We start from the raw sequence: 27,702 nt of genomic DNA, 5'->3' as shown, positions 1-27,702 counted from the left end.
TTTGGCCTACAGGGTATTTCTAGACTGACTCTGGGCTCAGCAGTTGAGTGCTGTTCATTAGATGTGGGTTAAATCTGTGCCTGGTGCTGCCACAGTCCCCCAGAGCTCTGCCAGCTCTCCTGGGTTATCCCTGACCTCCCCCCTGGGGGGAATTCCCTTGTTCTCTGCAGGTGGCTGCCATCAACCCCAACCACCCCCTTGCCCAGATGCCTCTGCCCCCCTCCATGAAGAACTGCATCCAGCTGGCAGCCTGCGAGGCCAACGAGCTGCTGCCCATGATCCCAGACCTGCCTGCTGATCTCTTCACCTCCTGCCTCACCACCCCCATCAAGATCGCCCTGCGCTGGTGAGTGAGACCCCCCTGTCTGGGCTTTGGGGTCCCAAATGCTGCCCCTGACCCACAGAATATCGAGTAGCAGGGCTTGAATTGGGCACTGGGGACAGCAGCTTATTAATGAGAGCAAGGAAGGTGAAAATATTGTTATCGTCTACTTATTGCGTTTTAGTTTCCAGCTCAATATCTGGGTTTGCTCAGATTTAAGGGATTTACTGTTCTGGGAATTAAATATCTGCTTCCTCAGAGAGCAGGGATGGTACATAGTGCAATACAACTTTCTGTAAACTGTCCTCTGCACAAATCACATTCCAAATATTGCCTTTGCTGTAAATAATGCAGTAGCTTTAAACAGTGCTGGAGTGATAAACCAGGGAAAGATGTTCTGGAATGACAGCCCAAGTTAATTAGGCAGAAAGTTAGAAAAGGCTGCTCCAGAGTGCAGGAGCTTTCCAGGAGCAGTGTTTTACCCAACATCAGCGACCTGGAGCCCCCAGAGCTCAGAGTCCATTCCCAGAGGCTTTTCCAGCTGCTGCTCTCAAGTTTGTGCTGGTCCTGAATGGAAAAAAAACCTCAGGGCATTTGCTTGAAAGGGTTTAAACAGGCAGAAACCCATGGACACTGCAGGTGATGGTGAGAAATTGTCCCCACAGCTCCAGGAGTCACTCACAGCCCTTTGGAGATATTTATAATGAATTATAATTCTTTAAACCCTTTCTGTTTCACATTAGCAGCAAACTGAGCAAGGTCTTGTGGCCAGGCTCTGGTTTGGGTATGTGGAGTTCTGCAGGAGAGGATTTTAGGTGGCTTTTGTTTGTTAGATATGCTAAGAAAGGGGTTTTTTTCAGCTACTGTGATCTGTTGAGGAATTTTCTCTTCCTCATCTCCATGGGAATGTGGCTGAGGGGGTGAGCAGGGCAGGTTCTCCACAGGCTACACCTGCACGAGCTTGAAAGGTTCTCTGAGCTGTGTCTCAGGGCGTTTGACAGGAAAGGTGTTTGTAAAACTGTTCAGGGGAAGGGTTTAAGCACCTCAGCCTCAGCTGGCTGGTGCTGGAAGGTGCCGTGGGAGCTCCTGGAGAGTGAAGAATTTCCTCCCACTCCAATCCAATGATGGTGTGGTGCTCAGTGCACTCTGAGGAGTCTCATTCTCTGATGAAGGTTATGCTCCTTTTGTGTTCCCAGTTGATTGGCATTGTTGCAGGTGTGGTTTTATCCCTGCAATCCTGTAAATAATAACTGCTGCTGTGGATCATTGGGTTTTACTAATGTTAAACACAACAAGTGCAAAACCAGACCCTCTGCTGCATTCTAAGAGTTTCATCCAAGCTGTGTTGATGTCCTTAAGCTCTTAAAGAAAAACAGAGTTAAACACAGAGACCTTGGCCATTAAAACTTCCATTTTCCTTCACCTCAGCCCTTTTCCTAAAGCTGACCCAGAACCCCATGGAACTGCTTTTGAAATACAACATTTGTGCAGTTCTAGACTGGGGCTCTACTGAGGTTTCATATATTGAATTTATGGGCAAATGAAAGTTTGGATAAATGTCTATCCATCCCATATTGTTCTCTGCAGGACAAAATCCCTCATCACTCGGGGCTGCAGCTGCAGCCACTTCTGTCTGATTTTGGGGGAATTGATGCTGGGAGGAGAAGCCCAGGCCAGCCAAGCCCTTGGGATGTGGGGCATGAAACTCCTGGGTGCCAGCCTGTAATTCCAGGACCCTGGAGTGTGACTTGTGTCCCTGCTGGTTGTCCCTGTGTGTGTGTGGTGGCTGTGGGAGCTGACGTGTCCAGAGAGAAGCTGTGACTAACTAAAGCTGCGTGTGAGGCGGGCTGGGAGCTGAGCCACGGGGATGGTTAATCCTGACGGATGGCTCTGTCGGAGGCAGGCGTGGAGCTCCAGGAGCTGGGAGGGTTTGGAGCAGGGTTTGGAGCTCTGCTTTACGTAGATCCCCGTGCTCAGAGCACAGGCAGCTCCCTGGGCTCAGGGCTGACTCATTTGCCTGCCTTCACATCACTCCTGGAAGGCACAAACCAGCTGCAGCCACACACACACACACACACACACACAGAGTTGGCCTCAGATGACTTTAGGGCTGGTGTGGCTTAGAGCTGCCCGTAAAGAGGGGTAAAGATCCTGAAAAGGGCTGGAAAACCCCCAAACAGCAGGGAATAGAACACTGAGGAGCTGCTGAGCCTGGGGAGTTTGGGATGTGCAGGTTGTCCCCCAGAAGGCACAGCCAGCATGGGAAGGGAATGGGAAAGGGCTGGAGCTGTGCCTGCTGATGTTCTGTTTGAAGTGTTTTGTAGGGTTTCCCCTAATGGATTTATTTGGCATTTCTGCTTGAGGTTTTGGGGTTAACTCAGCCAATCCTCTGTCCCACATTGGTTTAGACAAACCACATTGAGTTTCAAAATATTCCTGTGATGCTGAGCACCATTTCCTGCCTTTCTGGGAAATCCCATCCAGTGCCATGGACAGGGACACCTTCCACTGTCCCAGGGTGCTCCAGGTCCTGTCCAGCCTGGTCTTTGAGCTCTCCCCTTCATCTTCTCTAATCTGGGAATATTAACACCTTCCAGGATCCCAGGTTGCTCTGAGCTGGCCTTGCAGGGACAGAGGCAGGAGATGTCACTGTGCAGAGCTGTGCTGCTCCCAGGCACCATCAGAAGGGTTAAAACTCTGCAGCCTCATCCCAGGGACCTGCCTCTGCCAGGCTGAGTCTGCCTGGGGCTGTTTAGGAGGGAATTTCCCTGCGTGGTTCTGTAATGCACTGTCGTAAGAATTTTATATTTCAGCAGATTGCACAGGGATCCCACTGCAGGTTCCTGGGTTCTTTATGGCTCCTCGTTCTGCTGGATGACGCAGGCAGCAGGAAAGCAGCTCACAGGGGGACTGTGAGCTTTCCACAGCCTGTCCCACTCCTGGGCTCCAGTAGATGCTCCTCGAGATCTCAGAAATGAGCTCTGCATGTCCTGTGTTTAATAAGTAATTGTTGTCCCCTTTTATCTGGGGAAAACCCTTTTGGACATGGATAGTGTGGCTCTGGTGAGGAGAGATGGGATTGCTGGGCAGCTGAGCCCAGGACTCTGTGCAGTGTTGGGGCAGACACCAGCTGAGATTGCACTGAGGGCTAAATTCCTTCTCAAACAGCACAGTGGGTCCCTGAGGGACTGGGGCAGTGGGCTGGGAATGCAGCACAGTCAGAGGAAGTCGTTCCAAGGTGAATTTGTGGAGCTGAGCTCCCACTGCTGCCCCGTGCTCCCGGCAGGCAGCGTCCCCCCTTCCCACACACTCCTGCTTCAGCAGCTTTGGGGATTTTCCAGGCACTGCTGACAGCACTCGCCGTTTTCCAAGGCTGCTGTTCCTGGAGTAGTGGGATTTGTAAGGCTGAGGAAATGGAGTCAGCAGTTTTTTTAATTAAACGACGGAGGTGTCTGAACCTGACGCATCCCTCCCTCCCTCCCTGCCTGCAGTGCCAGCTCTCCCAGGGAAGCCCAGGCAAGGCTGATCATTATTCCAGCAGCATAATCCTCCCCTGCTCTGTGCTGCTGCTCCCAGAGAGGCTGTGCTGGATGCTGGGAGCCCTTTTCCCCCCGTGCTGTGTTGGAACACTTGTCACCTTGACAATTCCAATGGCCCAGTTTTGACACCTGGCAATGGAAACGGCCCCAGAGTCACCAGGGTGACAAATGCTCAGGGCCTCGTTTGCCTCTGATCACACCGTGCTGAAGTTCCCTACCCAAACACCATTTTAAAAGCAGAAACAGTGCAATAAAGAGCCCTCCTTGCCATTAAACACTCAATTAGTGTGTTGTGTTTTACTGTCTCTCCCCAGGTTCTGCATGCAGAAGAGTGTCAGGCTGGTGCCAGGAGTCACGCTGGATTTAATAGAGAAGTAAGTCAAATTTAATGTCTATTGGTGTGTCCTGAAAGGGGTCAGGAGAACAGGAGTCTGCATATAAGAAGTGTAAATTCTTGACAGGAAAAGTGTTCCCTGGTGCTCAGTGAGGTGTGTGGAGCTGCCACTGGCACCTTATCAGTAACGGGGTGAGATCACATCAGTTCCAATTTCCTGTGCCATTTTTGCATGTTTTTTTCAATCAGCTGAGGTTCAAAAAGCCCCTCAGTGCTGCCAGCCCTTCCACACAAGTGTGTTGGGCTAGCCAGGGTCATCAGCACTGTTAAGGTTTTTAATTGTGCTCATTTTTATAGGGGAAAAATTGATTATCTCCTCTCAGCAATTTGTATAAAGCTATATTTCAGACAAACTCAATGGACCAAAATAAAAATTCAGGTTACAACTGACAGAGCAGAGACAAACCCTGTCTCTCAGAGGTGTCAAAGTGGTTTTTAGGGAAGGGATTCACCACTGGGTGTTGCTTCCTCTGAAAGCTCTGGGGAAAATGGTGTTTGGGTTTCTCGTGGCCTCGAGGAGATGGGAAACAGGAGGGAAACTTTCCTGGGGCTGAGCTGTCCCAGAGCTGTGCACAGGTTTGGGGATGAGGAGGAGCTGAGGCCACCTCAGGGCACTGCATGAAGAATGGCTGTGCTGTGTTAATTAATTAACAATTGCTACAAGAGTGTCTCTAATCAAAGACGTGGTGAGGTCGCTGAAGGTCTGAGCTGGGCAGCTCTGACTCAGCCTCACACAGCACTTAAAATCCTCTTTGAATAAAGATTTCCTGGCAGAAATAGGTTTGTGTTCAGGCTCTTGGTCTGTACCCACAGCACACAGGTGTGTACAGGTTTCTCCAGGGGAAAGGTGCCAGCAGCAGCTTCCTATGGATATCAAATATTTAAACCTCATCATCTTCACCTGCTCCTCAGATCAATTATAGAAAACACAGATTTTTATTACAGTCTCGAGACAGAATAATTCCTGGATTGCCTATGTGTGTATTGTAATTTATAATTCAGTTGTCTTCAAAACTGGGGAAGGAGTTTATATTGCAATTAAGCTGCAGACTTTGAGGCCAAATGAAGCTGCACCTTCTCTGAAGGGCTCAGATTTCCAATTATCCAGGCTCAGCCCGTGTCCTGATGAGGGAACGTGTGGTGGGTCCTGATGTGCATTTACATCCCAGAGCTTCAGACAAAACAATCCTTTAGCTGAGAAACAGAGATCTTTGCTGGAGCCAGACAGCAAAAATACAAAGGAATTTTGGTGGAGTGTTGGGGATTTGGGAACTTTTGGCTGCCACCTCCTGAGACTTTGTGTTGGCAGCATCTCTGTCCGTGTTCTCCTGCCTTGAGGGCACTTTGCTGTTTGATCCCACGACTTCAGATCATCTGTGCTGGAGGTTTGGCTGCTGAGTGACATGAACTGGCCTTTGTTCTGCTTCTCAAAAAATTGGGGGAAAAAAAAAGCCTAAGGAATGGGTTATGGGAATAAATCCATGGTAATGGGAATCCAAAAGTGGGTACCAGGAACTGGGGATGTACAAAGATGCTTTAATTTCTGTTGTCCATTGGGCTCCCTCTCCAAAAAATCCCACTCTCAGAGGACCAGGAATGATTTAGGGCATTCCTGGGATTTTTCAGCTTGGGTCCTTTGTGCAGAAACAAGGAATTCTAAACAAAAAAGCCTCGAGAGCTGTTCCTGCTGTGGCAGTGTGAGGAGGTGGCTGTGTCTGGGCCCCCAGCTCAGTGTCACTGTCCCTGCAGAGGTCCCTGGTGACAAAGGGCCCCTCTGGGTGTCACCAGGAAGGTCCTGCTGTGGCAGCTCCAGAGCAGAGCCTCCTCCAGGCTCTCGTGCACCAGCCCCACATCCATAAAAGTCACCAGAACTAACAAATGTGAGGCTGGAATTGATGTTTGTTTCCACTTGAAGCATTATCAAATGTCAGGGGCTGGAAATTGCTCATGTTTTAACGTCTGTTTATTATTTATAGCGGAAGATGAAAATTCATGCTTTGCCTTTGCCACCTGGGCTTGGCAGCTTTCAGCCCCACGATTTTCTTGTAGAAAAGTCAGTCAGAGGTGATTTCTGTGTCTCAGGGGGTGCTCCTGGCCCTGATGTCAGGGGCTGCTGTGGCTCAGAGCCCTGGGGACCTCCCCCAGCCCTGCAGGATGTCACCATCAGGAGTTTCCCCCCTGCTCTCTCTCAGTTTGCTGTGCTGGAGTGGCTCCTTTGTCACTGCTGTCAGGGGGGGCTCAGGCAGTGCAGGCACAGCCTGTTGTGAATGCAGAGTGAGGCTCCAGCTCCCAGGGATGGTTTTCATGGCAACGCTGTGCTCACATCCTCCTTCTGGAGAGGCTCTGCAGCTCCAGCCCGGAGCCTCCAACCTTTGTTTTCCCCAGGTTTGCCAAGCCTGGGCATGGCACAGCTGGGTCAGCCCTGGGGTTTGGTGCTGGGCACGTCTCTGAGCACAGCAGCCCCTGTGGGTCCTCAATGAGCAGCTCTGGCCAGACCAGGAGGTTTCACACAGAACCTTTGAGGTTGGAAGACACCTCTGAGATCACCAAGTCCCAGCTGTGCCTGATCCTCACCTTGTCCCCAGCCCAGAGCTCTGAGTGACACATCCAGGCCTTCCCTGGACACCTCCAGGGACTCCAAACCTCCCTGAGCAGCTCCTGCCAGGGTCTGGCCACCCTTTCCATGGAGAAACTCCTCCTGATGACTAAACCCTGCAGTGAGTGTTGCCATCACACAGCCTGATACCCAGACATGGTGTGAGCTGTGTCTGCCTGCCTGGGGAAGCTCAGCAAGGATCCCCCTGGTTCCCAAGGAAGCCCCTGTGGCTTGGGGAGCTGCAGAGGGTGTTCTGCAATGCAAATATTGCCAGAGAATCCTCAGCAGAGCCTCCGTGGCCTCGTGTTCCCCGCGCTCGCTCCGGGGGATCCGTTAGCAAACACTCTTCAGAGATGTGTGTTTTTCCTCTGATACCAAGACAGACAGGAATTTTTTTTCATAAGATGTTAATTCCTGGCTGGGTTAGAGCTGTGTTGATCCATGGGAATGGTGCTGCTGCGTGTGGCAGAGGAGTGAGTGGCCACAGAAAGGTTTCCTGTGTTGGTCCTGATATTTCTGATATTTAAAAACCTGTCACAGAAAGGAAATTGGGTGAAATTAGGATTAAATCCACAGGATGTCTTAGCAGGTTGCTGCATGTTTCTGAAACTTCCTCATCCTATTGCTGACACTTTCTCACGAGGAGAAAAGCAAAATAAAAGGGGTCTCATGAAGGGTTTTATTTCCCCCCTGCAGGATCCCTGGGAGGCTGAACGACAGGAGAACTCCCCTGGGAGAGCTGAACTGGATCTTCACAGCCATCACTGACACCATTGCCTGGAATGTCCTGCCCAGAGGTGAGGAATGCACGAGGAGTCCCATCAATGAGACACTGAAAGGGGGAGAAAATTAAACCCTAAAGCTGGAAGAGCAGATCAGGATGGAGCTGAAAGCTAGTTTGGTTTTTATTTGTTGTTTTTTACTCAGAGCATTGCAGATCATTAGTACCCAGAAAGGGTTTTTGTGTGCTAACACAATTGTTGTAGCTTGAGTAATTCTCTTTCTTACTGTATTTGTACACAGCAATCTGTTTTCCTGCAGCCTTGGTTAGTAGCATGAATAAAGGCTTTTTTTTTTTTCCTCTCTTTGCTGGTAAGGCAGTTTTGTTTCCCATGAGTAAATTCATCCCTCATTTCTCTCCCCCTGTTGTGCTCTGAATTGGTACTTCTGGAGCACAAGCAGCCAAATTTGTAAACAGTTCTCCAACCCTGCTCTTCCTAATGCTCACATGGCATCAGTTCCTCTCTGCCCTGTAGAAGAGAGCACATTTTCTATCTTTTAGGATTCATTTTGGCTCCTCATCAAACTGCCAGTTAACAGATGGATAGTTCTTGATTAAACAGTACACAGAGGTCCTGTTCTCCTGCAGTAATTTTCCAAAAACTTAGTGAGGATGAGCTGAAATGAAACCCCAAAATGGGGTTTTGATCCAGAAAAGGCAGAAAAGAACCCGAGGTGGAAAGTGTTGATTGTGTTAATGCAGAATGGAGCAGCCACGGTGCTCTGGGCGTGCTCTGCAGGAGAATTTCCCTTTGCTGCTTGTCATCACATCCCTGCAGAGCTGCTGCACATTCCTCCTCACTGGAACACAACATCGACGTGGTTTTTACACCTTAAACCCTTTTGGCTTGTTAGCTGAGGTGCTGAAAACGTGCTGGTAGTGACTGCTGCACTCTCCTCTCCTGGCAGATCTTTTCCAGAAGCTCTTCCGGCAGGACCTGCTGGTGGCCAGCCTGTTCCGCAACTTCCTGCTGGCTGAGAGGATCATGAGGAGCTACAACTGCACCCCCGTGAGCAGCCCCCGCCTGCCCCCCACATACATGCATGCCATGTGGTGAGTCTGCAGCCTCTGATCCCCTGGGAGGGTGGGCAGGCCCTGGAAAAGGTTATTCCATGGTTATTCCATGGCTGGGAATGTCCCCAGGGGTTCAGAGCAGTTTGGGATGGTGGGCAGGAATTCCCCCTGGGATATTGGGCAGAGATTCCTCCTGGGAGGGTGGCCAGGCCCTGGCACAGGTTATTCCATAGTTATTCCATCCCTGGGAGTGTCCCCAGGGGCTCAGAGCAGTCCTGGGATGGTGGCAGTTGGTCCCTGCTCCCCTGGGAGAGTGGGCAGGAATTCCCACTGGGATATTGGGCAGGAATTGCCCCTGGGAGGGTGGGCAGGCTCTGGCACAGGTTATTTCGTGTTTTATTCCATCCCTGGGAGTGTCCCCAGGGGCTCAGAGCAGTCCTGGGATGGTGGGCAGGAATTCTCCCTGGGATATTGGGCAGGAATTGCCCCTGGGAGGGTGGCCAGGCCCTGGCACAGGTTATTCTGTGGTTATTCCATCCCTGGGAGTGTCCCCAGGGGCTCAGAGCAGTCCTGGGATGGTGGGCAGGAATTCTCCCTGGGATATTGGGCAGGGATTGCCCCTGGGAGGGTGGACAGGCCCTGGAAAAGGTTATTCCATGGTTATTCCATCCCTGGGAGTGTCCCCAGGGGCTCAGAGCAGTTTGGGATGGTGACAGCTGGCCCAGGTTGATGCTGTTTGATGCCACAACGACACAGACTCCAAACTTCAGAATGCTGAAAGTTACTTTTTTTTAAAAAAAATTTATTTTTGGGGTGTGTTTCTTTTGTATACTATTTTACACAGAGCAGTTTGATTGGTGACAAGAAGGCAAAATTCTTCTTTTACATTGGTCAGAGCAGAAGTCCCTCCTAGGGAAAAGAATGAAAAACAAAGTTACAGCTACAAAAACACTTCTCTTGATTACAGAAAATTCATTGAGAAAAGAATTTCAGAAACCCAAACCATCTCAGGGACAAAACCAGGGTTACACCAGGTGACACTTTAGGGTCCCCTCCAACCCCAGCACATTTTTTCCAGAGTTTTCAGAGGAAGCAACACCCAGTGGTGAATCCTCTCCCTGAAAACCACTCTGACACCTCTGAGAGAGAGGGTTTGGCTCTGCTCTGTCAGCTGTAACCTGTATTTTTGTTTTGGTCCATTGAGTATGTCTGTAATACACAAATTATCACTCACTCTCCCCAGCTGAGAGGAGATAATCAATTTTTCCCCTATAAAAATGAGCACAATTAAAAACCTTGACACTGCTGATGATTCCACTCAAATCTCTGCAGCGTTTCCCTGGTCCAGTCAGTGGATCAGGAGTGGAACAGCTTGTGGCAGCCTAATACCCATCCCCAAAGCTGCTTCTGCTCTCAGTATTCACAATTATCCTGTAATTCTGTGGTGCAGGAGCTCCACTCCAGCCCTGTCATCTCTCCCTCCAAACACCAAAGAAATGAGTTTCCTGCTGCCTTTGTTTTCCCAAGGTAAAGCAGGTCCCCAGGGCTGGGAAAAGCTGAGGGCCTGGGGGAAAGATCCTTCATTTGTGCTGCTGAAGTAGGAGAAAGTTTTTCTACTTTTCCTGTTGCTTTTAAGATGATTAATGGAAATGGAGGTGGCGCAGTTATCAAAAAGCTCTTAAATGTAGTTTTGCCTATCAAACCAATGTCCCACGAACAATTATGATAAAAATAATAATAATAACAGTAATAACAGAAATTCTGGCTTTTATTTTCTTACTCACTGTGATGAACAGAGCAGCACCAAACTGGGCCAGGTACAGAGGGGGACAGAACAGGAAAAGTCCCCTGTGATAATTCTGAGCTGGACATGGCAGAGCTCCAGCCATCAGCTGCACTTTGCAAAGTGCAGGAAGGGAGGACAGAGTGTTGCAGGAGTTGCAAAATTAAACCAGTAAATTTCTGGAGTTATTTATAGCTTGCTTTTTTTTTTTTTTTTTTTTGCCAGCATATTAAAAATCTATATTTTCTGTTCCTTATAGGGACATAATTCCTTCTTATTGCCAGCCTATTAAAAGCCTGTGTTTTCTGGTTTCCTATGGGAACATGACTTGGAGTTGGTGTTGCAATCCACGGGTTGAGCCCCAGGAATGAAGCTGGGAACTCCTGGATCCCATTTTTTATCTCTCTCAGGCTCACAGGCATCACAATGGGGTCTAAAAACACGTTTTCTTTGCTTATATTGTGCTTCTGGAGCTGGAAATGCCTTTAGGAATAAATAATAAATATATAAGAGATAGATATAATATATATATTAAATATATATTTCTGTGAAGCCCCCCAGAGCACAGCACCATTGCTGCTGCTTTTTAGGGTTTACCAGAAAAAAATTCTTTAAGAACAGACACGCACAGAGCTCTTTTCCACATGAATCCTAAATTCTGGTGAGGTAGAGAGCAGGGGAGCAGGGAACTGACACACTTTATTCAGTGCCCTCCAAAAAAACAGCAAATCCAGCAAAGGGAAAATTCCACTTTTGTCCAGGGGGGCTCAGGATGTTATTAGGAACTTTCAGTAAGGACAGATTTAGAAACTAATTTAGGGCTCGTTTAAATATTTTCTAAAAATAATCACTTGTCTATCACCTTTCACTCAGGGATTTCTAATGGATCCCTGATCTGCAACCTGCAGCCCCATTTTACAGTTTGGATGAGGTGGGTGATGAGATGAGGGCAGGGGGAGTTGGCCACAGGGTTCTGGAGAGGGTGAAACTCCAGCCAGGGGGTTGTGGAGCTTTGTGGAAACAAAGTCTGTGGCTCTGGCTGATCCAGCAGAGTTTTCTGGTGGGTTTTTGGTCCCCAGGGAGTGTTTTGGGTCTGGCTGCAGTGACAAGATCTGCACATGGTGGGAGCAGCACTGCAAACACTCCCTGACACCTGAGCATCAATTTTTACCTCCTGGATAATTCCCACTGCCCCTTCTGGGGCCCAAAATCAACCTCTGCTCTCTGTTTTCTCTGCTCATCCCCATCTGTGCCTGTGCAGAGCTCCCCAAGTCACTCTGTGTGGCCCCTGGGCTGGGGATGTGGCACAGGTGTCACACAAGTGCTGAGGCTGCTGGAGGTGGAGCTGCTCTGCCTTTTTATAAAGTTAACCTTTCAATTTGGTGTTCTGGCCAATTCACAGTGTCCTTTTCAGCTGGGACTTGAGGAGGAGTGAGAATTCCCATTTTTTGAGGGGATATTTGACCCAGGAGCTGTCAGTGTCCTCCCTTCACCAAGACAGATAATGTGTTTTGGAGTCAGGAGAGTTGATCTCTGTGCCTGTGCCCCTTGGACAGAATCTGACGTGTTTCTTCTGGTTTTCCCACTTTTATTGGCTCTCTGAGTTCTGCCTGCTCAGCCCCTTGCCCTGGGGCAGGGACTCTGGCTCTGTTTGTGGTGCCTCTCCCTGCCCTGCTGCAGGCAGTGCTCTAATACAGGATTAATATTAACATTAATATTAATATCCATTGATTGGCTGTGCTGTTCAGCTGCCAGTGGCTCTGTCTATTGTGCCTGAGCACAGAGCTCTGTCAGCACCTTGATCTGTGCTCTGATGGATTGGGTTTTGTGCATTACTGCTGGTGCCAGCTGCTTTTATTCATGGCCTTTGAAAAGACCTAATAATGTGTTTGGAAATATTTCCTAACACAGGTCGTATATTAAACCCCCAAGTGCCTTAATTATGCTTTGGAAGAGCTACAACCCATCCCTAATAGAAGCAGCCAGTGGTGTGTTTGCAGGCCATGAAATTTGGGCTGAAAGGAGTCATAATGTACTGCAAACACAAGGAGCTGGAGATTGGGGCTGGAAACAAAACCATAATGCAGAGAGGCAATTACAGGTGGGAGGGGGCAGGATGGATCAGGGCTGCTCAGCCATCCCTCAGGGAAATGAGGCTGCACCAAACACTCCAGGGCTCTGCAAGAAGCCACTGATTGTTTGAGGAGGTATTTGGAGCTGTTTGACGTTTGAAGGATTAGATTAGTTCAGATTACACTGTAACCAGATTTTTTTTTTTTTTTTGTGTCTATGTGTTAGTCTTTACATCTCCAAGTCCCATTATCAGGCTACAGAAATAGCAAAGCCTGTGCTCTAAGTTGTGCCTGGATGTGCTGGGAGAAGAAAAGGATTTCAGGCTCGTGCCAAATATTCATAGCAATAACTAGTTTTTTAAAAATAGCTGTGTCTGAGCAGCTCCCCAGCTGTGCCCTAAAGCAGCTTAGGGAGGTGACAGGGTCGCTGCCACACAGGTGAACTGGGGCTGGTGTCGCACAGGGCACTGGGGTGGCAGAACAAATGTGAGATGTCTCATCCAACACACTCCACGAGCTCAGAAATGTTTAATGGGTTCAGAAGGAAGAGCTGCCCCAAGACTGCACGAGGCAGGAACTCTCCTGGTCCCTGTGTGGTCCCCACTGTTCCCAGAGGAAAAAAAAAACGTTAAAAACACCCAAAGACGTCAAGAATACGTTATTATTAAAAAAAAAAAAAAAAAAAAAGGACAGAGTTAAAAACATTAGACATTGAGTCAGCCCCGAAAATTTGAGTGTAAGAACATCAGCCTCCACGAGCTGCCAGCTAATGGGAACCCGTGGGTGCAGCCAGACACGGGCTCCAACTGGGCTGAGTTTCTGCTCTTTGAGTCTTTCTGGGGCTTTCCTGGGTTTGGGCAATAAACCAGTCCCTGAGCAGGGCTGCGACTCTTCTGTTCTTTGCTTGGAGTCCAAACTTTGCAGCACCTCTGGGAATCAAAGAGGCAGCTGATGAGTTCATGCTAAATTATTAAATATTTGAGCAGTCCTGGTGTAGTGAAAGGCTGTTGGATTTGAGGTGGGGTTCCCTCCACAGACCATCCCTGTTGTGCTGGCTTTGGGATAAGCAAAATCACTTATTTTAAACTGAGTCAATCTTCCTGCTAAGGAAAGCTTTTAACTTTGTGCAATAAGTTCAAGGTAGTATTAAAAAAAAATCCTTTTTAACATTTTCTTTCATAGCATAACTCCATTGGAGCCCTGGGGTGTTTCTCAGGGTTGTTTCAGTGTCCCCCAGTCAGGCTGGAGGGCCTGGAGTTATTGAGAGAGAACAGTGAGGAGAGAGGAGAGAAAGATGCTGAGCCCTTTGTGTCCCAAATGCAGAGTAAACAAATCTTTACAGACAGCAATCTCTGCTGAGGGGCTGCACTGATCTCTGCCTTCCATAAATCACTGGTGGGATGCAGCACCTCCCATCCTGGTTCCCAAATTTATCTCTTGTTTGTGTGCTGGGAGTTCAGGCAGCACATCCAGGGAGTGCCCACCTTTCCCATTCCTTTTGGGATATTAAAGGTGTCAATCCCTGCTCCTCCTGCTCCTCCCATCCATCCCTGTCACAGTGTTTTCCCTCCTCCTCCCCTCCAGGGTTTAGTCCTTTCCCATTCATTTGTGGCTTGGTTTGAATCCTAATTATTGTAATTATTGTAATTATCGTAACATGTGTTTAATGGCATTGTGTGTTCAGCCAGCACAGTGAGTAACCTGTGTGTAACCTGGGTGTAACCCTCTGAGGAGGGAGCAGCTGTTCCAGTGGTTGGAAGTAGAATTGTTTTACTTTGAGGTCTCAAGCTGGTGGTTTTGTTTTGGAGGGTTGAGAAGGTTGGCAGAGGTTTGAATGGTTTGGGTGACGTGGCTCCAGTGGTTTCCAGCAGCCTGTTTTCAGAAGCGTCAAAAAAGAGATTTCATTTTAATCTACTCAAATCTCTTTTTAAATTTTTTGTTTGTTCTTTCTGATAACACTTAAACCCTTTGAGATCTGACCTCACAGGGCTGCTTTGGGCATTTTTTTTTTGTTGCAGCATTAGTGCTGCTTATCTAAAATTACTGTGAAGAGCTCAGCATCTTCTCTGTGAGTGACCCACAGAATCCTTTTGTGGGCAGCCAAAATCAGAGCAGTTATCTCTGATCCCTAAACCATTCTCCTTCTGTGTAGTAAAATGTACCTCAAAGGCCCTGTGGGCTGACATTCTCCAGTGCTGCAGAAAATTTCTTTAGGTGTTTTTTTCCCATTTCTCCCTGAAATCAGGAATATGGAGCAGCTGTAAAAGCCAGTCAGACATCACTGATGGTCAGATTTTTAATTTCCCTTCCTTATGGATAACTTGTAATGCCTTCTGTGCCCTCCCTGCAGGCAAGCCTGGGACCTTGCTGTTGACATTTGCCTTTCCCAGTTACCCACCATCATCGAGGAGGGAACTGCCTTCAGGGTAAGTTGGGGACTGTCCCAAAACCTGGACCCACTCCCATCCATCTCTGCCTCCTCAGCTCAGCCCATCAATTCTGCTGGGGCACTTTAAGGATTTCTGGTTGTGGGGAATTCAGGGTGCACAGGGAAAAGCTGTAGGTGGATCCCTGGAAGTTGGACAGGGCTTGGAGCAGCCTGGGACAGTGGGAGGTGACCCTGGGACAGTGGGAGGTGACTCTGGGACAGTGGAGGGTGACCCTGGGACAGTGGGAGGTGACCCTGGGACAGTGAGAGGTGTCCCTGGGACAGTGGGAGGTGACCCTGGGACAGTGGGAGGTGACCCTGGGACAGTGAGAGGTGACTCTGGGACAGTGGGAGTGACCCTGGGACAGTGGGAGGTGTCCCTGGGACAGTGGGAGGTGACCCTGGGACAGTGGGAGGTGACCCTGGGACAGTGAGAGGTGACTCTGGGACAGTGGGAGGTGACCCTGGGACAGTGGGAGGTGACCCTGGGACAGTGAGAGGTGACCCAGCCCATGGCAGGGGTGGCACTGGATGGGCTTTGAGGTCCCTCCCACCCCAAACTATTATGGAATTCTGTGAAAACAGACAAAAATCTGTTTAAACTTTTCCCTGCTGCACGATCCAGCCCCCAGGTGGGGTTGGGCAGGAAAAGCAGTGTCTGGGACCTGACTCAGAACATTCCACAGCACTCAGACTTCCCCAGGTGTTCTTACCCAAAAGGTCCCAACATGCAGCACACTTTTTGAAATTAAAGGCCTAAATATGAAAATTATCTTTTATTAGAGTTCTTTTATCTTTTATTAGAGTTCTTTTCAAATATAAATTAGAGTTTGAGGGTATGGCCAGAGAGTTCTCTTAAATTCAGTGTTGTTAACAGAAGTCACTGGGGGGGGGGTTCTGCTTTATTTAATCTCAGAGAGCAGAAAAGTAAAAAATTTAATATTATATTTAACTTAAATTCCTTTATTCAGAACGAAATTTTTCTCGATATTCCTTCGATATTTCATGAAAGTGAAACCTTTAAATAATAAACACTGTACAAGCTCAGCTCCCTGTTCCACCCTGATGTCTCTCTAATTTTCAGTAACATTCTTGCGGTTTATTTATATTACCAAACTTCCAAAGGTTTTCTGGCTGTAATTGCAGGTTTTCTCCAAAGCCCTGAGTGCAGGAGGAGAGAGCTGTGGGCTCCTGCCAGGCTGGGGGTTGATCAGGATGCCCTCAGGCCTTTATCCTCCCACCCCTTGCCTTCCTCACTCTCTGCTCTGCTTCAGAACGTAAAAAAAAAAAAAAAATACTATTTTTCTTCTCCTGGCTTACGTTCATTTTTACTTTCAGTCTCTAACAAAGTCACTGGAGGCTTTTTTATTAGTGTTAACCCTCAGCTGGGCATTCTCTGTCAAGTGAGCTGAAATTGAGGAGATTTCTGAGTGTTTTGGGGTGGGCAGAGGAGGCCCAGGCTTGCTGGGGATCAGACAGGAGGTCAGTGAAGAAGACTGGCCATTCTCAGCTGGAGATCGATTCAGGGTAGGCTGGGAACAATTTACAGGCTGCTTTTCAGGGCTGACAAATGTGATTTTTTTGTGTGTTTTGGCTGGATTTGGAGGCAGGTTGAGCTGTCAGTGTGCAGGCACATTGCAGGAGGTTGGCTGGGGCTGGGCAGGGGGCAGGGGAGGGGACAGTCCCTGTGGTCCCTGTGGTCACTGTGGTCACTCTCAGCCTGTCCCTGCCTGCCTGGCAGGGCTGGGTGAGGCTCAGGGACCTGCTGGGGGCTGGCACTGCAGCCTGCCTCAGGGCTGGGCTGTCTCAGCAACACATCACAACCCACTCCTGGCCATTCCCAGGCTGTTCTTGCCTGTTCAGACCTGGAAAATACAATAACCTGCTGGAGAAAGGCCTGGGGGCTCCTGCTGCTCCTGCAGGGAGAGGTTTGGGCTGGTTTTCCTTCCCTCCTCCACATCTTTCTGATTTCTGTTTCCCTGTGGATTCCTGCCTGAAGCTGCTGTGTGCTTTGGTCAGTGCACTCTCACCCTGAGCTGTAGCACATCCTCAGAGGGGTGGATGACACCAGGAATTTCTTTTCCTTGCCCTGGGGTTGTGTCTGTGGACTGGGCAGAGGCAGCTCTGAGTGCTGCTGTAGGAGTGAAATGGCCTCTGCAGAGCAGATAAATCCACTGCTGCTCCATCTGCTGCTCCTGGGCAGAGAGCAGCCACACTTCCCTAAGACTTTTCGTGGTCCCTTCTCCTGTTTCTCTACTATTTTCTTTTTTTTTTCCTAACACATTCAAAGGGACGTGTGTCTGCTCATTCTTTGGGAAGTTTTTTGTGCATTTAGAAAACCCCAAACAAACACGTATCAGCTACAAATCCCAGCCTCAGGAAACACTGAAATCCAGAAGTGTCAGAGCTCTTGTCTTGGTGTTTTAACACTCCTTGGTGTTTAACCCCTGCCTGCACTCCCCCTTTGCCCCCCCAGCACAGCCCCTTCTTCGCCGAGCAGCTCACGGCCTTCCAGGTGTGGCTGACCATGGGCGTGGAGAACCGCAACCCCCCGGAGCAGCTGCCCATCGTCCTGCAGGTCAGTGCTGCCCTGGCCCAGGGGGTCCTTGTCTGGGCCAGGAGTGTCCCTGTCCGTGTCCGGGGTGTTCCTGTCTCTCCCTGCCTGTGCCAGGGGTGTCCTCATTTGGGCCAGGGGTGTCCCTGTCTCTCCCTGTCCATGCCAGGGATGTCCTTGTCCATGTCAGGGGTGTCCCTGTCCATACCAGGGGTGTCCCCACCTCTCCCTGTACATGCCAGGGGTGACCCTGTCTGTTCTTGTCCGTGCCAGGGGTGTCCTTGTCTCTCCCTGTCCATTCCAGAGGTGTCTCTGTCTCTCCCTGTCCATACCAGGGATGTCCTTGTCCATGCCAGGGGTGTCCCTGTCTGTACCAGGGCATCCCTGTCTCTCCCTGTCCATGCCAGGGGTGTCCCTGTCTCTCCCTGTCCATGCCATATGTCCGTGTCTCTCCTGCCCCCTCAGCCTCGAGCTCCCAATCCTTTGGCCTTTGGGAACATAAATCCCAGGGGCCTCTCCAGGATAAATGAGAGCTGCTTGTGTGTTCACCAGACCCCCAAAATGCTTTTCCTGACCCCACCCCGTGGCTCTGCTTGAGCCAAGCCCCTGCTCTGGTCCATGTTGGGCTCTGCTGCCTCTCTCAGGGCAGCACATATTCATTGTCCCTCCTCTGGCATCTCCTCTGTGCCAGCTCTGTCAGGCAGAGACTTTTATCTTCCCCCTTTTCAGAAAGTGGAAGTTACTTCAGCGTAAATCGTTTGGAAACATCTTTTATCCATCTGGGAAGTGTTCCCTTGACCGTGGGGCTGCTGCAGGAGCACACAGCAGGTCTCTGCAGGATGAGGGGTTGTGTAGGCACTGCTCAGATGAGACACAGGAGAGCAAATCCAGGGGAAGCTTCAGCTGGTGTTTTGTGGCAGGGCCAGGATTGCAGCTGTCATCTGTCAGCCTGCTCTGGCCTCCCCTCCCCAGGAGTTTGACAGAACTACAAACCCCTGCCCAGGCACCCGTGGGTACCAGCAGCACAATTTAAAGCCTTTCTTTTAAAGGAATATGGTTCCAGTCCCTTGTGCAGGGATATGAGAGGAGACTCCCATTCCCTGTTGGCTGGTCTGTGACTGACAGCACCATCCATCTCTGCAAGAACAGATTTTAATTTCCTGAGCCTCCCAAGCCTTGAGAGATGAGGTGGACAGGCAGATGTGTGGTTTGTCTCTGTCACTGCAATGGAGGCAGGCAGGACTTTGCTCCAGCTCCAACTTTGCTGCTTTCCAATGGATTGTTTGGCAGCAGCAGGCTCTGCAGGAGTGTGACTGCAGTGGAACTGGGAGGTGGAAATGAGAGGTCACCTGGCAAAGGAACCTTGTGTGTTCCTGCCTGGAGCAGGACTGAGCTGGGACAGCGTCACTGTTGTTATAATTATAGCACATTAATTGTACAGTGGGATAAGATTGGCTGGTGACGGGTCTGAGGATGCTCACAGTGATCCAGGGCAGGGAGGGAGGGAGTTTCAGACCCTTTTTGGTCTGTTCTCAGACCCCAGGGAGAGAAGCCATCAGAGAGCAGGCAGCACACACAGATCCCTGTGGGATCTCCTATGCACAGAGAGCTTGTGGGGATCACTGCAGACCCTCACTTCATCCTCCTTGTGAGGAGCTGCCTGCTAAAACACAGACTGTGACATGTAAATGTCCCCCTGTGTCCTGGTTCATCCCTAATTTACTTGTGTGGATGTAATTAACCCCCTGTGCTCTACAGGGCTGTGTGTGGGGTGGCACAGCAGCACCTCCACTGCTCCCCCAGCACATCATGGACTGTGCACTGAGCCCCCATCCTCATGCCAGGCTCTGGTTGTGTCAGCCCAAGCTCAGATTATTGTGCAGATCCCTGGGGAGGTGGGAAGGGAGATCCTGTGATCCTTTGTTTGGGTTGGACAATGGAAAACAGAGCTTTTCCAGTCAGACACACATTGCTCCTTTTCCTGCAGCACCTCAGTATCCAGTACCAGTCATCCAGAGTGTGAGATGTGAGCCAAGTAATTTAGTTATTCTTCAATATTAAACATGAAAAATAATCTAATTTCGATATGCAGCGTGCAAACACGCTGAGAAGGGGCTGGAATTGGGGAGGTAAATCAAGGAGCCTCTTTCCCTGAGATCCCTGCTGAAGGATGTTCCTCAATTTAAACTGAGGATTAAACGTTGCATTCCAATATCTTACATCTGTTAAGGAGATTAAGAACTGCAAGTCTATCTGTTAATATTTCACACCAGGGTAGGTATAAGCCAGTAAAACACCACCTCATTAGCAATGTCAGACTCCATTTTAATGAGATTTTTATTAACGACCAACATGACCTTTTGCTCCCTCTTAAGTCTCTGATATTGATTTGCCAAGGAAAGCAAAGCCTGTCCTTGTGCTCCTGAGCTGTTGGGAGCTGGGCTGGAGCTGCCCTTTGGCTCCTGCTGCAGGAACCACCACGAGCTGGGCTGGGACAGGCAGCTGGAATCCTCAGGGATTGTCCCCTGGTGTCTGCAGCAGCTCCACAAGGGAGCATTCCCCAGTGCCAGGGTTTGCCAGTGTCCTTTCCCTGTTCCCTGCAGCCCAGGCTGTGTTTTCCCTGGAATTTAACCCCATCCCTGAGCCCTGCAGCCCAGGCTGTGTTTTCCCTGGACAATAACCCTGTGCCCTGCAGCCCAGGTTGTGTTTTCCCAGGACAATAACCCATCCCTGTGCCCTGCAGCCCAGGCTGTGTTTTCCCAGGACAATAACCCTGTGCCCTGCAGCCCAGGCTGTGTTTTCCCTGGACAATAACCCTGTGCCCTGCAGCCCAGGCTGTGTTTTCCCTGGCCAATAACCCTGTTCCCTGCAGGTTCTGCTGAGCCAGGTGCACAGACTGCGAGCTCTGGACCTGCTGGGGAGGTTCCTGGACCTGGGCCCCTGGGCTGTCAGTCTGGTGAGTGGGAGCTGCACCCTCCTCTGGGTCCCAGCAGGGATGATAAATGCAGCTGGGCTCTGTGTTCATCACTTTCACTCCCATTCTCGTTTCCAGTACAGCAAAAGGGAGTTCCTTGGGAATAGCTAAGTGTAAAATAATGTAAGGCACAAACCAGGAGGAAATATCTGGGGCAGGTAAAAAGGGTTTGTCATGTAAAATAAATAGCCAAAAAAAAAAAAAAAGCATATGCATTTATTATGTGTTCTTTGAGTTTACTGCCTGCATCATTGTCTTCTCTTCCTTTATCTGTTTGCTGTCTGGATTTTACAAGCTCTTTTGAGGAGGCAGCAGCTGCATTCTGCAGTTTGGGAAGTGGCAGCACAGTGTAGAGCATAAATAAGAATTAAACAGAGGAACTGTTTAAAGCACTCCCCTAAATGGAGCTGTTTGTGGATCAAAGTGATGAAGATGAAGCACCAGCTGGTCGTGGAGCAGCTCAGTGATGGGACTTTTCAGTGGTTTGCTTTACCTCCTCCTGGAGAGACCTGTTAATGTCCAGGGGGGGAATTCCTGGACTTTGTGATGTTTTTCACTGGGAGAGCCAGTGGCCCCAGCTGGGGGAAGTGAGGATAAACCAGCCCAGGCTGTGAGGAGACAAAGCTGGAGCTGGATTAACTCAGTCCCCACGGACCAAATGAGTCTGGAAATACCTGGTGACATTCAAGATTAAAATGAGCAATAGACAAACACACAGGGATCCCCTCTGTACTGGAAATGTGAAGAATTATTTTCTACCAGATTTCTCAGCTGTGTCTGTTGAGATGCTGCATCCTGGGCCCTGCTGGGGGGCTGAGCTGCCCAGAGGGATTTTCTCCCAGGGTTTTACTGACAGGGATTTGTTCTCTCCCTCCCTCCCTCCCTCCCTCCCAGGCCCTCTCTGTTGGCATTTTCCCCTATGTCCTGAAGCTCCTGCAGAGCTCAGCCCGTGAGCTGAGACCTCTCCTTGTGTTCATCTGGGCCAAGATCCTGGCAGTGGACAGTGTGAGTATTCCTGCCCCTGCAGCAGTGCCCTGCCTCAGCCACAGCTCTGCTTGCTGGGCTTGCAAATAAATAATGAAGCTGGTAAGTAATTGCAGATAAATTTGTGGAGTCGTAGCTCTGACTCAGTGGTTTGTGGGTGCAATTAGTTGAGCACTATAAAATTATTAGGAGAGGTGCACACATTAATTCAGGCACAATTGCAAGTCCATGTAGGATGTCTGAGCTGCTGTGGATGTTGGATCTTTGGGGATTTTTATTTTTTTTTTTGTATCTCTCCTCCGTTTGAGGATGGAACACAGCACTGAATTTGTGAAGGTTTTCCTGCTGTTGATCCAGCATTGTCAGGTTTAGTTTTATAACAGTATTTTTTTGTTAACATCCTAAGAGGATTTGAGAAAGCAAAGAAAATGAAAACTATTCATCTTGGAGCTCTTCTGAAGGAGCTAATTTGTGATACACTCAAGGCTGGTGGCTCAGCCCCAGGTGTGTGCAGGGGCTCAGGTGTAACTCCCATGTGCTGCTGTGCCCTCTCCCCTGCCCCTCACACCTTCCCTCCCATGCTCAGCCATTGCCTCACTTGTTTGCAGGCTGAGCTTTACAGCAAAACATAAAAAAAAAGCTGTTCAGTGCTGGGTTTGGGTTTCTTTGTGCTGTTTCACTCGTTCCACCAGCACATGGTGGGAGTGGGAAGGGAGGAGGGGGCAGCTTCCCCAGGGACATGCTGAGGGAGGGGACAGGCAGCAGCTCCTTGCAGACAGAATGTTTTCTGTCAGTTCTGGACTTGCACACCGAGCCTGCAGCCTGCTTTGGTCGTGCTGTGTTATTACTCACAGTGGAGCTGTTTATTCCGTGAGGAGGAGGAGGAGGTGTCAGCAGTGCTGGGTTCCCGTGGCACTCCCTGGAGCTCAGTGTGGCCATCCCTGAGCCCCAGGAGCTGAGTGTGGAGCTGTGCAGCCTCTCCTCACTGCAGCAGAGGCAGGGGCTGTTCTGTGTGAGGAGCACAAAGTGCTGGCACTGGGAGGGCAGAGGGCACAGAGAGTTGGGGAAGCCTCTCGTAGCTGCAGCCTGGCAGCAATCCAGGCCCTCTGCTCCTGGCTCTGCCAAAACCAGCAGCTCCACTCTCTCCAGCACTGAAATATTCTCTTGCATCCCTGCCTTGCCATCCCCTCCCCTTTCAGCAGTGAGTTCCCTCCTTCCCCTTCTCCTCCTGCTGGAAAATGCACGATGCTGTCTCTGGCTGTGCCACAGGGAGCTGATGCCATGTCAAGGTTTCCTCCCTTCCATTTTCACTTTTTCTATGTGGATCCTCTCAGGGTGACCCCAGAATGAGCCTGGAGCCTGAGCTGGTGTGTCAGCCAAGGCCTGAGTCCTCCTGAGCCCAGCCCAGGAACCTGCCCTGTGCTCCCCAGGCTGTAGCAGGAGATAGAAATGTGCTGGGGAGGATTAATGTGGCACAGAGATGACTCCTTTGACTCTTGCCCGCAGCAGGAACTCACATTTTTCCTGCTGTTTGTGGCAGAGGCTTCCCTGCCCTGTCCCTGTGGGGCTGTTCTGGTTGCAGCCTCCAGGAAGGGCTTGAGCTTTATTTGGCTTCTCAAATGAAAAACAAAGTTGGAGGAAAACGGTTAAGAAGTGAAAGGTTTATACATCATTGTGGGAACAGATCTGTGTGTTGTGGGTTCTCACTGTGGTTTTCTTGATTTCTTTTTCAGTCGTGCCAGGCTGACCTGGTGAAGGACAATGGACACAAGTATTTCCTCTCAGTCCTGGCAGACCCTTACATGCCAGTAAGGACAAGTCCCATTTATTCAGACTCTTTACCATTTATTTGCCCTGTTTTAGCTGATGTGCTGCTGTTCTGGTGCCCTGTGGGGCTGCCTCCCCCTGCAGTGGCACCCAGAGATGTTGTGGGCAGTCACTGCTGAGCTGTGACAGAGGCAGCCACACCAACCAGGGCTTTACAAACTCATTTGGAGTTCTGAAAGCAGAGTCTCTGAGGGTGGGAACTGGGGCTCCAGGAGCAGGGAATTGCCCCAGAGCTTTGGGAATTCCCTCTGCAGCAGCTGGGTTCCCGTAAGGGATGTTTGGGGCCAGGCTGGGTGGGAGGATACTGGGGTGTAACAGGGCTGATGCCAAGAAAGGGGAAAGAAAGCTGGACTTTTCTTTATTTTAACATGGCATAAAGTGCTCTTGGGATAGTGTTCCAGGGGGGCTGTGGCTGCTCCCTGCCCTGCTCTCCAGGTGACCCTCAGTGTGTGTTGTTTGCAGGCTGAGCACAGGACCATGACAGCCTTCATCCTGGCTGTGATTGTCAACAACTACAACACTGGCCAGGTGAGTCCCAGCAGCCTTTTCCCTTCATCTTCTCTCTGCCTCATGCCTTTGCTTTGATAAAAGTGTCCTGGCTTGCATTAAAGCCCAAACCTGAACTTGGAAAGAGAAGCAGGACATTGGGTTTTGTTATTTCTGTGTGGATTAAGAGCAGAATTGGCCTGGAGATGTGACAGACATTCTGTACCCAGCACCTGGCAGTGGGGGACAAGGACAGGAGTCTCTTCACAGCCACTGGCACAGAGAGTCCTGCTCCTGTCCAGTGGGAACCTGATGGCTGGGAATGGTCTGTGGATTGAGCCATAAACCCCAGAGCTCTGACAGGTGCAAGGAATGTTTCCAAAGAGGAAAAACGAAGCTTCATGCATTACAAAAACCATTTTAATGCTCAACTATTTAATCAACTCTGGCTGCCTTTCCCTCCATGCTGCTGGTTTTCTGTAACAAAAATCAACCTGGAACCACTAAACGATTATTTTTTTCTCTTGGCTTCCTGACTCCTTCAGAAATATCTGGTTCTGTGGGGATGAGGTGGGAAGCTGTCATCCCAAACAAAGGCTTGGTGTGTGTTGCAGGAAGCCTGTCTGCAGGGGAACCTGATAGCGATCTGCCTGGAGCAGCTGAGTGATCCCCACCCTCTCCTCAGGCAGTGGGTGGCCATTTGTCTGGGCAGGATCTGGCAGAACTTTGACTCTGCCAGGTGGTGTGGAGTGAGAGACAGCGCCCATGAGAAGCTCTACAGCCTCCTCTCAGATCCAATCCCAGAGGTAAAAAATCCAGCTCTCCTGCTCAGCTGGCAGGAGGAGAGAAGTTCCTGCATGGCAGGGCCTTCTGCAGATTTGTGTTTGTGTCTGGTTCAGAGGAACATCACTTCAAGGTGATGCAAATCAAACAAGAGGAGCTTCCAAAGAGGGGGTTGATAGAGCCCCAGACCCCTGAGACCTGGCCACTGCAGTTGGGAAATGCCACGGTTTCTGCTTCCTTAAAAATGTGCTCCCAAAACTCACTGTGTTTTGCAAAAAAAAAACCCTCTAGTCTTTTTGTCCACGTGTGAAAACTCGTCTCCCCCTGCTCATTGGGAAAATGCATCTTTAATTGGCTGTGTTTTACCTTGGTGACACTCCCAGGAGAGGAGGGATTGTGCAGGGCCTGGCAGTGACTGACAGAGCCCATCAGAGCCAGCACACACACTGGGACAAGGGAGCTGAGATAAACAGCTCTGATAACGTGCAGAGATTAGAGATGAGATTCCCTTCCACATCCAGTCTCTGTCCTGCATCCTCCTCCTCTTGCCTCTCACCCCATCCTCCCCACTTTTTGAGCAGTGTTTCTGCAGAGCTGGGATGGCTTTCCAAACTTTTCCCTGATTTTTCTCCTTTTTTCCATCATCTACCACCCCATAACCCCATACCTGAAGACTGCAGTCAGCACTCCTGTAAAACACCCACATCCCAACAAGGAGCTGTGTGTACCTCACTCCTGTTAATCAATATTCAAGGCAACACCAACTGGAAGAGTCACCCATGGGGAAGGTCACTGAGTAACTCTGGGAAATTAAACACATCCTGCCCATCTGTGAATGCTCAAAACTCGCTTTGCTGAGGCTGCTGGGGTTGTTGCTCCTCCCCTGACACAGGAGTTTGGGTGTGCAGCACTTTGTGGGGGTATATAGAAGCCTGATGGCAGCAGAGGGGACAGCCAGGGCTGTTTGTTGTCCCCAGGTTCGTTGTGCTGCAGTCTTTGCTCTGGGCACCTTCGTGGGCAACTCCGCGGAGCGCACGGACCACTCGACCACCATCGACCACAACGTGGCCATGATGCTGGCCCAGCTCATCAACGATGGCAGCCCCATGGTCCGCAAGGTACTGTCCTGCTCTGGCAGCAAAAACAGGGAGAAGCTCCAGTCAGAAATACAGTTTAATAAGAAGAAAGGTAAAAAAAGTAAAATAAAATAAAATAAATGCGATAATGCAAAAAGACCGCTGACAGAGTCAGAACACACCCTGAGCAGGGTGGTGGGAGCAGTCCAGGTGAGGGGCTCTTCCTGAAGCAGTGATCCCACAGAAAGGTCTGGGAGCTCTGCTCCTCTGGGAATCCAGTGGCTCAGGGCTGCTTGTCCTGTCCCAAATGCCAGATTCTCTCCAGGTGGGAATGCTTGGCTCCTCCCCCTGGGCATTGGGAGCATCTCCCAATGGGATGAGGAGTCGTGCAGTGGCTCCTTGATGGCCCATTAAACAGAGAGAGCTCCTGGAGGGAGTTCCCTGTGAGTCCTGGGCAAGGCATTGATGGGCCATGAGCAGAAGAGCCCAAAGGAGGGGCCTGGGAAAACACTGCCCCACCTGGTTCCAACAGCTCATGGGGATGGGGATGGGGATGGAATAAATACTGTGTGCACATCCTACACCACAACCCAGGAGAGGTACCCCAGCTCTGCTCTGGCCCCCCACAGCTCCCCTGAGTCTGTGCAGAGAATGTGGCAGCTCTGCTCACTGGAAAGGTCTCCCTGCCTTTGGAGCTCCAGGAATGCTGCCCCACAGCAGGTTTGGGAGAGTTACAGCTTCTGATGCACCATCAGTAGTACATTAGATGGTTTTTGACGTTCTGGATTGTTTTTGAGGGCTGTTCTGAAGTGTCCTAATGTTTGTGTTTACTTGAGTGGAACATCAACACCCTGGCAGTTGTCACTGTTGTGGCAAAGATTCATTTCTGTTGTCTCGTTCCAGCATTTAATCAGTTTAATTCAAGAGGGAGCTGCGTGTCACACTGAATGCTCTGTGAGATTCATAAATCTCTCCTTGGGAGATCAGTCCCTGAGCAGAGACACAGCCAAAGGCAGCCCTGTCTCCTGTCTGCTGTTCCCAGGGGCCGGGCAGGAGGTGCCTCTGGAGGGGCTGGGCAGGGCCAGGAGGGTCCAGCTGTGCCATGGGGGGCTGAGAACCCCCAGCCCTGGCACACCCTAAAGGCTGGGCCAGCTCAGGGCTGCCTGTGACACTCCATCAGTCTGACAAACTTGGGCACAATCAGCCACAGCACCCCAGGATGGTTTGGGTTGGAAAAGACATTAAAGTTCATCTCATTCCAAGCCCTGCTGTCCATGGGCAGGGACACCTCCTCAAAGGGGAAGAAGCCTGTCCAGGTAGAAAAGCCTTGTGAGGAGTTAAGTGTGTGTGAGACAGAGTCCTGTGGCTTTCTGCAGTTCAGCCCTTGAATTAAGGGAGGATTATCACCCTGGATGGGCACCCAGTAACACCCACAATACTGATCAGTGTTTGCCTTCACTCCCTTTTTTCTGAGCTGTGTAACCACGAGATGTTTCCTGTGCTCTGTCCCCAGGAGCTGGTGGTGGCCCTGAGTCACCTGGTGGTTCAGTACGAGAGCAATTTCTGCACCGTGGCCTTGCAGTTCATCGAGGAGGAGAAGAATTATCCCCTGCCTTCTCCAGCTGCTCCAGGTGGGGCTTGGCTTTGGCTGGGCAGGACATGTAAGGCCTGAAAGGACTGGGGAATTATTTAAGGGGTTTTCCCAACACAGTGAGCTTCGTGCTGGTGGGGATTTATTAAAGAGCCCTGTTGTGACATGGGGAGTGCCAAGGAGGGGAGATCTGGTGTCTGTTCATCCCTGTGAGATGTTACACTGGAGAAATCCATCCTCCACCTACCTAAGCCTTGGCTGTGGCTCCACTCCTGCCCTCAGAGAGGTTCCCTTCAGCTCAGGGCTGGGGATATTGGTCAGGGCAGCACAAAGGCTCATTTCCTTCCTCCCCACTGAAAATTCAGTGTCACGTTGACCTGGGAGAGCTCCAGCACACCCTGAGCCAGCCCTGCTGCTGGGAGGGCCAGACAAAGAAGGGAAGAACTCAGTACTCTGAGCCTGTGACCTCATCTCTTTTGTTGTGTCTGTGAATTTGTG

The 27,702-nt window shown here is 50.2% G+C and overlaps 1 protein-coding gene across 4 annotated transcripts in view; it reads left to right on the top strand.

Moving 5' to 3' along the window:
* The window catches only part of RPTOR (regulatory associated protein of MTOR complex 1), a gene marked incomplete at its 5' end in the record, with an annotated part of 98,813 nt that overhangs the window by 31,950 nt on the left and 39,161 nt on the right, over positions 1–27,702 (top strand). For all 4 annotated transcript variants that reach the window (XR_014591336.1, XR_014591337.1, XR_014591338.1 and 1 more), the window contains 13 exons: positions 171–346; positions 4,176–4,235; positions 7,548–7,648; positions 8,541–8,685; positions 14,852–14,927; positions 17,406–17,507; positions 20,356–20,439; positions 21,352–21,462; positions 23,175–23,249; positions 23,731–23,796; positions 24,369–24,560; positions 25,515–25,655; positions 27,127–27,244. Coding sequence is in view for 1 of the 4 variants with exons in the window: in XM_083874501.1 (XP_083730627.1) it covers positions 171–346; positions 4,176–4,235; positions 7,548–7,648; positions 8,541–8,685; positions 14,852–14,927; positions 17,406–17,507; positions 20,356–20,439; positions 21,352–21,462; positions 23,175–23,249; positions 23,731–23,796; positions 24,369–24,560; positions 25,515–25,655; positions 27,127–27,244 (1,447 nt within the window). The remainder of the gene's footprint in view (positions 1–170; positions 347–4,175; positions 4,236–7,547; positions 7,649–8,540; positions 8,686–14,851; positions 14,928–17,405; positions 17,508–20,355; positions 20,440–21,351; positions 21,463–23,174; positions 23,250–23,730; positions 23,797–24,368; positions 24,561–25,514; positions 25,656–27,126; positions 27,245–27,702) is intronic.

Source organism: Zosterops lateralis (genome assembly GCF_965231275.1).
Source record: "Zosterops lateralis genome assembly, chromosome: 18".
Taxonomy (NCBI): Eukaryota; Metazoa; Chordata; class Aves; order Passeriformes; family Zosteropidae; genus Zosterops; species Zosterops lateralis.
The sequence above is the reverse complement of the archived record's forward strand: the minus strand, read 5'-3'. Positions and strand labels throughout refer to the sequence as shown.